General features: G+C 36.2%; 1 protein-coding gene across 6 annotated transcripts in view; it reads right to left on the bottom strand.

Annotated features, from left to right (window-relative positions):
* LOC129360704 (protein diaphanous homolog 2-like) overlaps positions 1-15,527 on the bottom strand; it is a 433,378-nt gene that overhangs the window by 165,200 nt on the left and 252,651 nt on the right. For all 6 annotated transcript variants that reach the window (XM_055031073.1, XM_055031078.1, XM_055031077.1 and 3 more), the window contains one exon: positions 1,558-1,659. In XM_055031073.1, the coding sequence (XP_054887048.1) occupies positions 1,558-1,659 (102 nt within the window). The remainder of the gene's footprint in view (positions 1-1,557; positions 1,660-15,527) is intronic.

The following is a 15,527-nucleotide window of genomic DNA, read 5'->3' as shown; positions in this document are numbered from 1 at the left end:
GGTCGGCCGATTTTCCAAACCTCTGTGAGCACACAGGAGATGATGTACAAGAAGTTCGATCGGTTCTTGTGTCCTGCCACAAGGCATGAGCAACACACTACACAAGAACCGACTCCACTCACGAATATCCCAGTTCCAGAAGAAAATCTCTAAAATCCCCAACACACCATACCTGAATTTAGAACAATCAAACACGGATGACGATGTAGAAACAGTGGCGATAGTTTGTGGATTCATTTTAAGCGATAAGCTTTATTTGCAGCATTAAGCAATAGGCTGGGCTCAGTTGCATGAGGTCAGCTGTTTGGGATTCCCCTCTGTGCTTACATCACTGTGCTTTCTGATTGGCTCCTTGTCACATTTAACAGGCGGCATTTTCGCTCACTGTCAGGGAAAACCCCACAGGCTGCAATAGTTGGGCCAAGACAATGTTGAAAATGCCCGATTTTAGATCGGAGAAGTGCCAACGTTTTACCGACTGGACCAGATCAGTCCTGACACAACTCACAGTACAGGAGGATCGGTTACGATTATCGCAAGCGACAAACTGCCACAATGGGATGGAGGGGGTCAATTTTACTGCCCCATCCTCTTCATATTAAGGAAGAGTAGTATGAAATCTTGATATTATTTAGTTAAATGTAAAATGTGCATCTAAATTCTAGCTAATAAAAATGGTTAAAGATATTTGTTGTACTGATGTCTTTATTTAGCATGTTGAACCCCATTCATTAAAGTATGTCAATATCTGACCAGCAACATACACCACTCCATTGACCTCACAAGAATATGATTATTTGATAAGTACAAGTTACTTTTTAAAAATTCCTTCTTTCTTTTATCATTACTATGTGAAAATTATGAAAAATGTCAATTAACATCATCTATGTACAGTCTGGGATACATGGCAGACTGTTTCCCAACACATAAATCATTCTTTGTTTAAAAAAATACTCTGAGTTAAAAAACAGAAACAGGTTACATTCTGGATACCATGTGTCAAGCAGAGAATATAACAGCATTATTTATTATGGAAGTGGAGAAGATCGAACTTTTGGATGTTCATTGTAAATTGATAGGAGTATTGGGATACAACGCCAGGCTGGTTGCCTACAGCTGCGTGCTTTTCAAAGACCTTTAAACAGGGAGGATTCATACACAGCCTGAGGGGGTGATTTTATCACGAGACAACATTGACAGCTGATGTCAAAGAGCCGCATCAACAAAGTTCTTAATGCTGAACGCTCATCAAAACTGATTGAACTGTTTTTTGCTCAAGTCAAAAAGACTTAACAAAAGCTGCTGTCATTTGGAGATGGAGCTATCAGTTTTGACGCCATTTGAGGCCGTTGAAGGTTTTTTGCTTGATTAAAAATTACTGCTTTGCAAAAAAAAAAAAAAAAAAATCCTGATTCTGGGTTACTGACCAAACAGATCTTTGGAAAAATAATAATACAATGTTTAATTGTGCATGTTGGAAAGTGTTTGAGGATAAAGTATGAGTATGACTAGATTCACTGTGCAAAAATCCACTCGGCAAGAGCTAATTATACTTACCACAATGCCGAACTGCTCTGACTCCACAAGCTCCTCGTATTCACCTTTTAGTTCCGCTAGAGCACTCAGTTCTTTCTGCTCAGGCAAGTTCTTTATTAGGTTCTGAAAATGAAAGGGCACATACACAAAAACACAAAAAATAAGTGTTAATGCAGTTCTCATTTTCTGCTTTCGTCAGGATAGGAACAAAATGCCTGACAGCTTAGCTGAAAAGAAAGAAGAAACAAATCCAAAGAGTAAGTGTGCTTTTCGTGTGTTACCTAATTAAACAGCATTTCAATTGAGCCTTTTGTGGAATGTTTATATTATTTTCAGACACTATGTGTTGTAAGAATATGTTTTGTTGTTCTGCTTGTCATATGCTGGAGAAGAAATAAAAAAAAAAAACAGATGCAGAGCCCAAAAACTTCAGAGGAAAACTTTCTCAAACAAAATCTGCTTTTTGTGTTTCAAAATGTCCTTGTTGTACCTCTTATCCCACACAAATGTACTGAATCCTGAAAAGAGTCGCCAGTGTTTTTCCTGATAATCTTTAAAGAAAGTAAAATAACTTTTTGTTTGCTACTAAATAAATTCACAGAATCTCCTTGCTACATTGAATGTGAGATAAAATAAGTTCAATGGCAAAGTAAATAATATTTTTTTCAGACAAATATTTGATGGATGATTAATTCAATTGATTGATACATGATGCATATCTTAAATACATCTATCAGGTTCTCAATTCAGTGCTATTAATCTCCTAATATTAGGCTGACAACCTCTGATAGTACAAGATATGTAATTTTATTGAATGTAAACTTCTGAATTTGAAGTAACCCAAAATTCTCTACAAATATTTTCACATGTTGCTCAGTAGAACTTTTCATTTCATCTTCCAGTCTAGTTCATCCAGTAATGTCAAACGATTAATTACTACAAAAGTTTGCTTTTTTTTTTTTTTACAGCTCAGAAATAACCAACGGCATATTTTATTTATATGAATCGTCACATATATTTATTTCTGTTGGAGCAGTGGCAAAGAGCATATTTTGAAATTGTCTGCTTATCTGAAAAGTCATATTAGGTCACAAAATCACTGCTGGTAATTGTTGCTTTTTGACTCCGAGTTGTGGCCTAGAGCCAATTACCAAACATGTCAGCGACCTTCAGAGAGCCGACCTTCTGCTGCATAATGCACATCACCTTGCGATTGTCTATGAAAAGCAAGCAAAGGCTTTGCCATTAATTTTCTGCCGCCTGATAAATTTCTTTTGTACAAGCAGAATAAAAACAACATGCTGTTGGTGGTGGTGAGGTTGAAGATTAAGATGGAGATGAGGAAGATAATGGGAGGGGATGCGTTTTCAGTAAATGTTAATTGTTTGTGTTAAGGTCAGCCAAGTTAATAAAATTGACCACAGCGACTTTTCCCTCCCTTTTCCTCGGAGGTGGAGAAGAGAAAGAGCTGCCCTTTTCCAGGTCTTTGCAGAGCTTCCTTGCTCATTAGCTCCTCAAATTTATTCAGCGGGTGCAGACTGGCACTGGATCACGTGTCCAGATGGGAACCCAGATAGACAGGCAGGGGAAATGGACAGTAAAAGCTGTTGCTGGGCCACAGACTTGGCTGACCAAGTTATAGACCTCTGCAGCCATCACAGTCAACACAACCATAGTCTACTGCCCACTAATGATGACATCTCTGTCTTTCCTTCGGGGGATTCAGTGATATAAAAAGTGAGCCATACTGCAAGCCATGAAACCTTGTTTGGGATGCAGCCATTAAATCAAATGTTGCTTCCTTTTTATCCAAAGCCCCAATTACAGTCTGTAGTGCCTAGTGCTGCCTTAATAATAAATATTGTTGATGCCATCAGGAGATGCAGAAATCACTGCTGCTGACAAATTTAAATAAAAACAGTCTGGAAACCTAAAAAAATTTACACCAAAGTGATAATCCATTTCAAGTTTTATGTATTCTCTCGGTTTAGTCAGAATTGCTCTGATGCTATTCAAAGTATTCACATTCTGTGAGCATGTCCTATATTTACCACATAATCACAAGCTTCAACATATTTTATTGGGATTTTACTTGATACACAAACACCAAGTAGTTCAAGATTCCAAAGCGGAAAGAAATCATACATGATTTCCCTTTTTTTTTCTTTTACAAATAAAAATTTCAAAAGTGTATCTTCAGGCAGTCTGTATCAGGACTCTTCCACTGCGAGTAAAACCACAAATATTTGGAGGTTTGTGTCTGCAAGCTTTGTAAACAGAAACTGAAGTTTTTGCCTTTCCCTTTTGGAAGACAAGCCAAGCTCACTGAGATTGAATGGACAGTGTCTGTACATCAATGTTCAGGTACTACCACTTCTGCTCAGCTGAACTTAGGTCTGGGTCATTCTGAAAGATGAATGAGCTTTGATGGAAACCATTTCACTGTAGCACTGTAGACCTGCACATAAAACCTGCCAGGACAGAAAAATATATTGTTTTAGGCAAGCTGGGCAGAACAAAGAAACAACGGTATTTCTGTCCGTAATATTTTATACTACAAAAGAAACTCAACCTCAGCAATCAAGAAAAGTCCCACTTTTTACTTCTGAAAAATTAAGCAATAGCAGTTCATTTCGCTCCACTGGACCTTCTAGATGGTTGTATTGTGCTCTAAATGGGCAGATTTGTAGTCCATAAATAATACTAATAAGTTTTACTTTTCACAGGTCCTCCCACCTGAGTCGTGGAACTTTATTGAATAATGTCCAAAGCTTAGGATACCATTTTATAACTCAAATCTGCTTTAGACCCGTCTGTATCTCTAAGTTTCTGGTGTGTTTGTTGTTCTTCATGATGCTGATTGTTCACCAATGATCTCCCACAAAACCGCTAAGGCCTTCACACAACACATGAACTATGCATCAATCTGGACCTACTTCTAAGTCACGCAATAATTTTTACTTATCCGTCACATAGCAATCCACTATACACTGATCTCTGTAATTTTAAGGTACTAAAACATAAAGTTTGATAGTTTGTAATGATGCTTCAGACCTGACAGTAATTCATCAAAATAGAGGGAAACAAATCTTTTTTTGTCAATAAATGCAGAAATAATGTGCAGTTAGGGACTAAATGAGCTAGAATGCATTTATAACAGACGTTAGGAATTAGATTTCACTCTACACAGTCTGATCCGTTTAAGATGTAAATGAACGTGTAAAAAGTAAAATCCCAAGGGTAAAACAATCTACTGGAAGAGAAAGGGAGGAAAATTAACATCTGGATTAGTAACAAAGTTCCCAGACAATATATAATTGGCTTTGAATAAAACAACATCAACTGAGAGGCAAATCGTTCATCCGTTTGGAATACTTGCTAATACTAAGGCAAATCCGATTATTCCGACTGTTCGTCTTTGGCAAACAACAAGGGATACGTCTTCGGTCTAAGTCTTTCCCAATCACTTAAGCATGATTTGTCACATTAAAAAGAGAATGAAAGCCTTGCCATTTATTTTGAGTAGAAAAAAAAATGCATAGAACAGGAAGGAGAAATATGATAGGATATCCAGTTTTCTACATTTTTATTGCATTTCACTAAAGAAATTCTGCATCTCACTGCAGCTGAGAGACACAGTAGAGGAAAATCAAATCTACCTTGTGTTCATCGAAACCCCACAGAGTGCAATTGACACAAAGCCTGTGCCATATGTCTAGCAATTTAGAAGACTGGGTGATGATTCTGGTCCAGACTTCTCCCGACAGGATACCAGACACATACAGACGTTTAACAAAGAGCACTGAAGGTATGAGAACAACACATGTTTAATTACCATCTCCAATGAATACAAGCTAAGTGGCAACAAAGAAAACCCAAATTCAATCACTTCCTTTTGTAAGCAGAAAATGTGCCTGCATGATGATGCAGATGGTAGCTTGGCTGCCTGGAGGCAATAAGGTTCTGGGTTCAAATCCCACCCAGGGCTTTCTTGTCCAGGGTTTGGATGTTATTCCTCTTTGTGTGCAGGATTCCCCTGGGTATTCCGGTGTGCCCACACAGCACAAAGTAACGCATGGTAGATTAATTGGTGACTCTAAATTACCCCTAGGTGTGAGGGTGTGGGTGAGTGATCATGTTTTGTTTGTGTGGGCTCCATGATAGACTGACAGCTCAGGTTTTAACACACTGACTGCTGGAAAGAGGCAGCTGCCCCATCCAACAAGCCTGAAGAGGGACAAGCAGAGATAAACAAAAGACCATGTGAGACTAAAATAAAGCGAGCACTAAAATATTGTTGATACAAGTAAAATATGTCCAAGATACAATATCAACATTCATACTACTTCACTAAAGTAATGATTACAAAAAAGCACTTTTCCTTCAAACCTTTATTTTATCTTGGCTATAAACACTGCCCAGACAGAGCAGCCAAATCCTCCTGATACAAATCCAGAATTTCCAGCATTAACTATATAACAATATCTATAACTGGATTCAGTCACAGTGATTATACTTTATAACCTCTATAAATTAACTAAAAAGTTCCACGGAGCAGTAAAACTAAAACTTTTACGAGATTTCAATGAACATGTTCTTTTTTTTCTGGCTTTTAAAACAAGAATGAGGGACAGGAGTCAGAGAAACCTGGCGTTCTTCAGCTATTACCTCTAGCTACTCTGAAGCTGAACTAAAATTTCTTTCAGGCAAGGGAACCCTCACAAATATTACAAATAGTCACCAACTAAAACCTGAGCAACTCAAACACATACAAGCAGGAGCTGCCTCGTTTCACTTAAAATGTCTCAAAAATTCAAGGGTGTGTGGTCAATTTTATGACTCAAAATATAGTTTCAAACCCTAGCTGAAAAGATTACTCCTTTTTTTAAAAGCCGAAAGCTATGATGAAAAAAATTAAGTAGAATGCCATTCTTCCATGGGAATCCATCTTAAAACCTCCCTCTACCCACATTGATACTCAAGATTTTTTCATCCTTTTCACCTAAAAAACTCCTGTTTAAATCCTTTTCATACATTTACATATAAACATCTATATGTATATTAGATGAGCACCCAGAATCAGTTCATCTATACCTTAGAAAGTAGGAAACCTATAGTAAATTATATGCAAGACTCATTTACAGTGATGTCAAAGAAAGTACAATACTTGCCTGTCTGTCAAATTTTTAATTTGCAGAATAACCTCATCACAAATACAAGTCAGATTGTGATCGTTATTCCATCGAAAAAGAGATGTAAACATCATTTTGCAAAAATGCTCAGTCAATTCCCATTGATTTGATTACAACAGGTCATTTCAAGGACTCAGACGGTGCTTAACATCGATGGTGTTTTTCCCCCCACAGTCAGCTACAGCTATGAGTCCATATTTAAAATGTGGTGAATTTTTGCTTTGGCACTATTGAAGCCAAAACTCTGAACGTCCTTTACTTGTGGAAGGGATGTAGCTGAGAGGTAAAAAAAAGAGTATAAAAGTAATGAGAAACAGGATATGGTTGAGTAAACATTTGTCGAGGATGACAGTATCTGTAGGGCTTTTACTTTCATACTTTGATCTCTGCGGCTGTCAACCAGCTTCCTGTGAATCGAGTTCAGTTTCAAAGCATCTGCAGAGCCATGCCAAGTTAATGCAGGATGGAGCTGGGCACGCATAAGCCGAACACTTTAGAAAACTGTTTACAGGACTGAATAATGTGAAAATAGCGTATTACTACTGAGCTGCAACACAGACTGAAATTCCGTGGCTGCATTTTTCAATATCAACATAGAAAATTTGGAAGAAACTTTAAAGCATTTAGAAATGCAAACATGTGTACCAAATTTGAATTTTCAAAATTAACATTTTTGTCAGTTAATGCCTGAAGATGGTCTAAATAAATTGTGTTCATTTGAAAGGCTTATTTGAGATCTACAACAAAGACAGACGAAGAACCACATCTGCCACATGCTTGACAGATGTGTTTTTCTACTTTTAATTGATTTTCTACTTCGTTTCAGGAGACAGATAAACATGTGGTATTCTGCCCATGCTTTGTGGCGGAGAACAACCAGCGATTGCCATCTCCCTGCCGTGACACCGCAGCGGGATTCCCATGTGGCTCATGGGCAAAATGAGTGAACGATTCAGTTAGAATAAATGACAAAATAATGAGCAGCTGACAAGAGTTTTGAACAGTGTCTAAAACGAACTTCTTAAACCACACATTGACAACTAAAACCCTAAAAAAACAAAACATTTGAATGAGATTTCTACTTCTTTTTGGTAACTAAAAGACGTCACTGAAAGCTACAAATTTTGTCCTTGTAGACAAACATCCATCTTGAAAAAAAGACCACCTAAAACCCTACTTTTTGTTTATTTATTTTTTATGAAAACCTCAGGCCTATTTTTTTAAAAAACAACAAGCACCATTGGTTTGGTGATGTGCATTGTTATTTCTGCATTGGCAACCCTAATCCAGACATAAAGATGCTAAAGAATACTACTGTCACATGCAGCATAAGTCATGGAAACACCTGCATTTTCTTCAGTGTCTTCGGTTGTTTTATTTTTTTTTTCTTTTCCTGAATTTCCAAAACATTTTTATTAGATCCATTTTTATCTACGTTATCCTAAATAAGTGGAAATTGCTTTTACAATGCCGTGGTTCATGCAACATATTAATTTATCATAGTGCGCTAAACATTTTCAAAGCTGGTAAAAATACTAAAGAGCTGAACAAAAAATTAGCTTCGCTGTTAGCAGTTTAGAGGAAGTGTACCCACCACTGGATCCTTTGTATTTGTAAGCCTTGTTTTTGTTTCATGGATGAAAATTAGTAGCATGTCAGTAATATCTTACAGAATTTAATTTCAGGTTAATCAGATTCTTTTTAATCTGTGGCAGATGAAATCTCTCACAGATTGAACGTCGAGACTGAATATAAAGGTGCTTCAACAAAGTATTAATCTGGGAGTGAAAAAATTCTAGCCATGAGCTTTTTATTTCTTCATTTCACTGTAATTAATTTGTTTTTCTCTTTAACTGATCAGGATAAATGTGACAAATGATTGTGTAAAGAGTTTTGTAATGAAGTCAAAATTCAGCATGGATAATGACACTTTGAGAAGATGATCAAGACAATTTATTCTGCATTTATTTATTTAAAAGCTACAGCTATAGGTTGAGATATTTACTATATTCTGAAGGGAATTATTTATAACATTTACACTATGAACAATGTGCCATAGTTTCAACTGTATTTTACAAAAAATGCAGCAACAAGTTCAATTGGATTTGTGGGATCAATCCTATATCATAAACTATCGGTGTCATGAAGACAGATGTTAACTGCAACATGCTTCCAAATAAAAGGAGCAAAAACACTGTCACCACTGATTTAGTCATGCAGTCTGGTGTATCCAGCAAATGTTTATTATGTGACAATCAACTGGGAACATGCTAAGCATCATTATGAAATGCTGCAATGTTCAAAATGCTACAAGAAGTGGCTATCCACTACTTAAAAGGCAGAAAAAGGCTAACTAATCCAATAGAAGCTATTGCAGTTTAAATACAAAGCCTAAAACAAACATATCCACCATTTTAAGTACAACGTGCACACAAGCTCATGTTTACTGCAACTGAGCTAAAACAGTGAAGTCTTGAAAAACCAAAAAAAAGGCTAATCTTGTCTCAGAGGTAAGTACGGTAAACAATGAACATCAGTCATACATGTTGCAAAGTCTACAGAAATTACACCCCAGCAAAGCACCATGTCACTGTGAGCAAAGCTGCAGTGACAGACTGACAAGCAACAAACTGAGTGTGACAGATTCTAAAATCGTATTAAACTAAACGAGAATTTCAGCGTAAGAGAAAGACGCAAGAAGTGAGCACGAGGAAAAACATGGTTGAGAGACGGTTGGGGGAGGGATTAATTTGAGTGTTTGGGCAGGAAAACCTGACATACTTAGTGTGACATTAAATTTGTCTTTAGGATATATGGAAAAAAAAAAAAAAAAAAAAGGAATTTTTTTTATGTGTGCACCTGAACCCTTGCATATAAAATGGAAAGTGTGAAGTAGGATTAAGAATGAGGCTAAAAATAAAAATATATGGTTTAAACATGAAAACAGATGAAGTTGGAGGCAGATGAGTAAAAAATAGAAAAAAACAAAAGTACTCTGAAAGGGTAAACGAGTCACTTGAAGGATATTAAAAACTGAAAGTGAAACTCAAAGTTTTATCTTTAAGAATCAATTCTGTAGTATGTCGAGCTTTTGTTTGTTTGTTTGTTTGTTTTTACCATTCTATATTAATTTAGCATAAAATCTCGCCACATGGCCAAAGCTAATTTGGAAATAAACTTTTCAAGTTGGAGAAAGGTGGCGGCATTCGTCTGCGTAATTGTCCCTCATTTGTGCGTATTCCTTCTATGTAATACAGTCGTCCAAACACAAAGCCTGAATATGAGACTGTCAATCAAATAAGAAGAGAGCAAGCATGCAAAACAGTAATAGAAATTAATTTGTTTGTGGAGTCTTGCTGTATGAGAGTGTCTCTTTGATTGATGTGCCATCTGCCACAGAAACAAAGACACGGGATTGGAAAAATGAAAACAGAAATATTTCTCTCCTGTTTTTCTCCATAAAGCACTTACGGAAATACAGCACCAACATGCCGGAGGAGGAGCAGAGTGGACGTCACAGAATAAAAAATTAACTACTGAGCTGTATTGTGCATTAACCTGCCCGTGTGTACTCCTGCGAGTATGAGACTGCGTGTGTTTTTAATCAATACTTAACCTGTGGAGGGTGTAACCAGCCTCAACCCTCTGGCTAGAGATGAACAGCTATGTGGTGATGAGGTACGTGTAACACACCTTTGATTCTTGCCATCAATATCTGAAGCGTATTACATATTACACCAGACTAAGCCTAGTCTTTCGTTAACCTGCATTTACTTTTGCCCTCAGTATGTTTATTCAACGCCTCCATCCCCTCTGCTTTCCCTTTATGTTTCCAGCCCTACCAAATCCGCATAATGCATTTCACATTTCACTGTAAAATTTGCATTTGATGCAGAAATGTTGTGTAGTGTGTGCCAAAACAAACCACAATTAAGCCCATGGGGGACTTGTGTTTTCCTGCTTAAGCTCTAATCCAACATGCCCACACTTATCGCCATGTCCCACATGTGCACTTTTGCACTGTGAAAACGATGCCCCACAATGTGCCAGTCGGCCACAATCACCTGTTACAGATGTGAACAAAGGCTGGCATGGGTACCGAGGCCCTGCAGCCAACGAGCAGGCCACGTGTAATGACGGCAGCCATGCATATGGATGAGCGCGATGCTGATGTGGGTGATTGACAAGAGAGATAAACAATAATAACAAGGCAAGGCCAGCTAAGAAGACTCCTGCGAGACCTGGTGGAAAGGTTGTTGCCATGGGAAGCTGAAGGCAGAAGATTGCAAAGTCAAAAGTTTACAACAGTTGCATTCAGCTAGACAACATACTGAGTGAATATTTGGCTTTTTATCAAGTGCTATAAAATAACCACAATTAGATACCTAAACTTTGTTTTGTTTTTTCCTGATAAATAATGAATCAAAGTCCAATTTTCATCTTTTATAAGCATTTGAGATTACAAAGACTTGAATCTGCTTCAACCTTTCATGCAAGAACTTAAGTTTAATTATTTAGCAGGTTGTTTGATTCAATTTAAAATACAGAAAACCTGATTCAAACGTTGTCTTAAGTGATAAGTCAATTTAGAACATCTCATACAACTGCTATGAAAAGGTTTGCAAGGCATTTTAAGCAAGTTAGATATATACATCTCTGGCTTGAGTATCACTGTATCTCCAGTTTCTTAGAGATGTAAAAGTTCACATATCGGCAATAATAAAACAGATGTCACCCTATCGAAATGCACGTCTATAAACTATAACTTTATGACTTTGTTGGGTCCCTTTTTTGCATGATGTGATACCAACTTTATTATGGCAATTATTGGTACTTTCCGCAGTGGGGGTCAGTGGTCATTTCATTCTCAAATATTACAAATTAAACATAAAGGGCGTCAGCAGGAAACCACTTCACAAGCACCTCAAGGTTATAGTTATCTCTGGTGATTGTACATATTTTCCTTCCACTAAATTTTTTATTAATATCACTTTGTTGAAATCTAGCTTCTTTGGAAATGTCTTTTTTGTGGCTAAATCTTAATGGAGGAGAGTATCAATGTCACGCATTCCCTACCTGTAGGTAATAAAATGGCCATAACAAACACGCTGCATGAAGTCCTTTTCATTGGTCTTTATCCACAATTGAACTCATCTGAAAGAATGTTTTACAATTCTAAGAATGTTAATAATAACAGCAATAAACACTTTAAATATATCTTAAGCCTTAATATGAGTTTTCTTTTTAAACTAGTTAAAGTAAATATTTGATGATATTCCAAATTAAAATGCATCTGAATTTCAAAGAATTTGATGGAATATAAAAGGAAATATGTATATTTTACTTATTTCAACTGAAAAAATAATCAGATATATCCTGAATTTGAGGGGTTAGGTGGGGAATTAATTGTGATTAAAGGAAGAAAAAGTAACAACCAAAATAAACAAAACCAAGTACCAAAGGAAAACAACCGTTTTTCTCTTACACCAAAATAAAAGTGCATTTTTTAAACCTCTGAGCTCTGAGGTGTAAAATAAAAAAATAAAAAAAAAAAAGAGAGGGAAGTTATTTTTTTTACTAATTCATTAAAAAGATAAGATTAAGTTTGATGAAATGTTGAAACCAGTGTGGGTTTTGAATTTTGTGACCAACAAAGAGCAAAGTAAATCAGGATGAGTCTCTAAAATGTGTCATTTTATCAGTCACACTAAATCAGTTACAATCATTACAAATCCCAGCCTCCACCCCAGCAATCATCTCAATAACCCCAACATTGTATAGCAACGCATGAGGAAATATGCAATTTAATTAAAAGGAAGACTTGACAGTTTTTACTTTGCATTTCTTTAATATATGTATTTGCACACAGCATAGGGCAATACTAATTACAAATGAATAACCGTGGTGCAGTGTTACTCATTAGCCTTTCCTTTTGAAAAGAAGATGGGGTAATATAAAATACACTGGCACACATTAAAGATTAAGAAGTCGCTCTGATATTCTGCAAAACAAGCCCCCAGGGGCATATCATCCACCAACGAGATTTAGTTTACCACACACGCCAAAAACTGGGTGTGCTGAAACATTTAGTGATGACTCTTTCATTTCAGGCAGTCAAATCATGTGGCAGTAAAAAAAAAAAAAAAAAAAAGGTGAATCTTCCATGGCCTTTAACTTAAAGATGTGCTTGTTTTACAACACTCCAAAAAACAAAAAAACAAAATAAAACTGATTGTTGATGTACATGATTAAACTGGTATGTTACACCAATGCAAGCATCCATGAAAGGGTAAGAAAAAGTTGGAATTTACATAATATGCACCCCTTAAAGATAATTGGAAGCATAGTTGCATGAAAAATTCAGTAGGCTAAATTTAAAGGAATATCTAGTGACAACATAGTGAAACACCAATATTTGCCATGGGGACCACAAACAGCTAACAAATATTTGACGATCTCTCTAAAAACAATTATATCTGCTACTACTATTTTAATTGTACAAACACTAAATATGCATTTTTCTTGCTCATTTTCTGTCTTATATGATCTGGTCACTCCCTCTCACCACTTCCGATCTCGTCCCCATCCTCTTTCTATTGTCCAATATTGTGAATGGACAATATTTCATAATACTTGAACTGATACTTTCTACCTCGCCCTCATTTACACTGTTCAAAACACCTAAAGTTTATCTGGCTAGTCCTACATCAAATTATCAGCAACATTTATGTGTCATAGTATTATACAATCTTAGAATTTAGTTTAGTACTACAATATTCCTGTTGTATATATGGTAACTATAGTAATCAGTTTATATCATAACCAGACATCCATTTGTTCCACCATGTATTTCTTTCATATTTTCTATTTTTATTTTTTTACTTTTTTTGTGTCTTCTTATCTACTATCCTCCCAGAAAAAGATCAGCACCAAGATGTGATGTACATATGGGCTTGACAACCTTCACTTTCAGTATATTTAATTTCAGGGGAGAAGCCAACTTGTCAAGACTAAATGCAACCATTTATAAATATATATTAACTTCAGCGTACTGAGGTTAATGGTGTGATGAGCTTTATTGTGACATTGTTAAATTAGAAATGAAATCTAACTGGACATCACAGAGACCCTGTGAATACTAAACAATGTATAAAGCATGAGGACACAAGGACTTTGTTTGCTTAATGAAACTAGAAAAGCTTATTAGAGCTAAAATAGCTTATTTGCTTGAGGGAGCACTGGAAGTCCGTACAACATGTACTGCAGACAACTTAACAATTTCTATACTAATCACAAAGAACAGTTTTCTTAGACGTGCCAATTAAGCAACAAGGGAATGCAGAGCAGTCCAGCAGAACTACTGCACAAGAAAAAAATGCTGCAGGAGAAAGAAGAAGCTCCGAGAGCTTTGGGAGTATATTTGCAAACCATTAAGCTGGACGCCTAAAACCCAATACCACTTAATCCTTTTTACTGTAAGTAAAAATCTCTCGAATGCCTTCAGACACATGCGTTCTCAGAGAAGTAACATTATGAGTGATGCAAAAATAACTGTCAAGCCAGCTGCACTTCTTTTTAAACTGTCTCCTGCAACAATTGTCACAGATAAGCAACAGTGTTTTAAGATTCAGACTGGGAAACCAACTTTTGCTTTAGTCTAAAGACTTGAGTTTAAAATATAGTTATGGTAAACAAATACCTTAATATGACATACTGAATGTAAAAAAATATATATTTTTGTGTGAAAGGAGTGAATGAGCCAATGCACACATTTAAAATAAGGATATAATAAATCAATACCCAATACAGAAGATTTAACATCTAAAAATTGTTAAAACCTTACATAATGATCAACTGAACCAGAATCTTGAGACATTTGATTGCACTCTAATGAGTGAGCAAATTAAATCCAAACAAACCAGGAAGAAGTTTTGAGACTGCGTATGCAAGAAATAGTAGGTCAATCTTTCATAATTTAAGTTAAATTGTTTAATTTAATTGTTTATATGAAGTTATAGGGACCAAGGTTAATGGTTTCTGTCAATGAGAAGAAAAAAGTAGATATGCATCTGCTTGATGTGTGACTGCATAACGTGGATTCTTTGTTAAGCTTGTTGAATATATTCAACTGAATATGTCATATTTATCATTTTAAAAATTGACCAATTAAATAGGTTTTTGACTGGACTTTTTTACTATTTCAGTCAAAATAATAGATCAACATTTCATAATGAAGCTATTGGTCAGTTTCAAACATTTGTTATATCAGTGCAGGAGATTTAGTTGCTGAGATTACTAGTTAAACAAAATTCAGAGGGCCAACTCTAGGGTCTCAAAGGATATACCAGTGCAAAGCTGATAATCTTGTAAATAAGGAACAAATCTTTTACTGTTATCTTAGTGTTGCTGATTTCCATAACCCTAAGAGTCAGCTAACACAGGCAACTCAGTGCTTTTGTTTAAGCTGATCACAGAATAAACATAACATATTTACAAGTGCTTGTTATTAATCTAGACACTGTTTGGCCTCAGAGTGTTTAACTGGCAAGGGCTGTAAGAACATGGGACCAACTACCATCATTATGCCAGTAGAGGCGTCACCCTGGGACAAACAGGCTGTGAGGGACTCCTGGAGAAATTCAAACACAAAAGGAGGAGCCAGCTTAAATCAATAATGGCAAAGTCATCTGCGTATAACTGTTGTGATTTAAACAATACAAGAGGGAAGGTGATCCGCACAGTCAGGATGCCACTAAAAAAATAGTCTGGGGCAAGCTGTCTTGTAATGCAAAACTACAC

The sequence above is a fragment of the Poeciliopsis prolifica genome, unplaced genomic scaffold, assembly GCF_027474105.1.
Source record: "Poeciliopsis prolifica strain line A6 unplaced genomic scaffold, Auburn_PproV2 SCAFFOLD006, whole genome shotgun sequence".
NCBI lineage: Eukaryota > Metazoa > Chordata > Actinopteri > Cyprinodontiformes > Poeciliidae > Poeciliopsis > Poeciliopsis prolifica.
The sequence above is the reverse complement of the archived record's forward strand: the minus strand, read 5'-3'. Positions and strand labels throughout refer to the sequence as shown.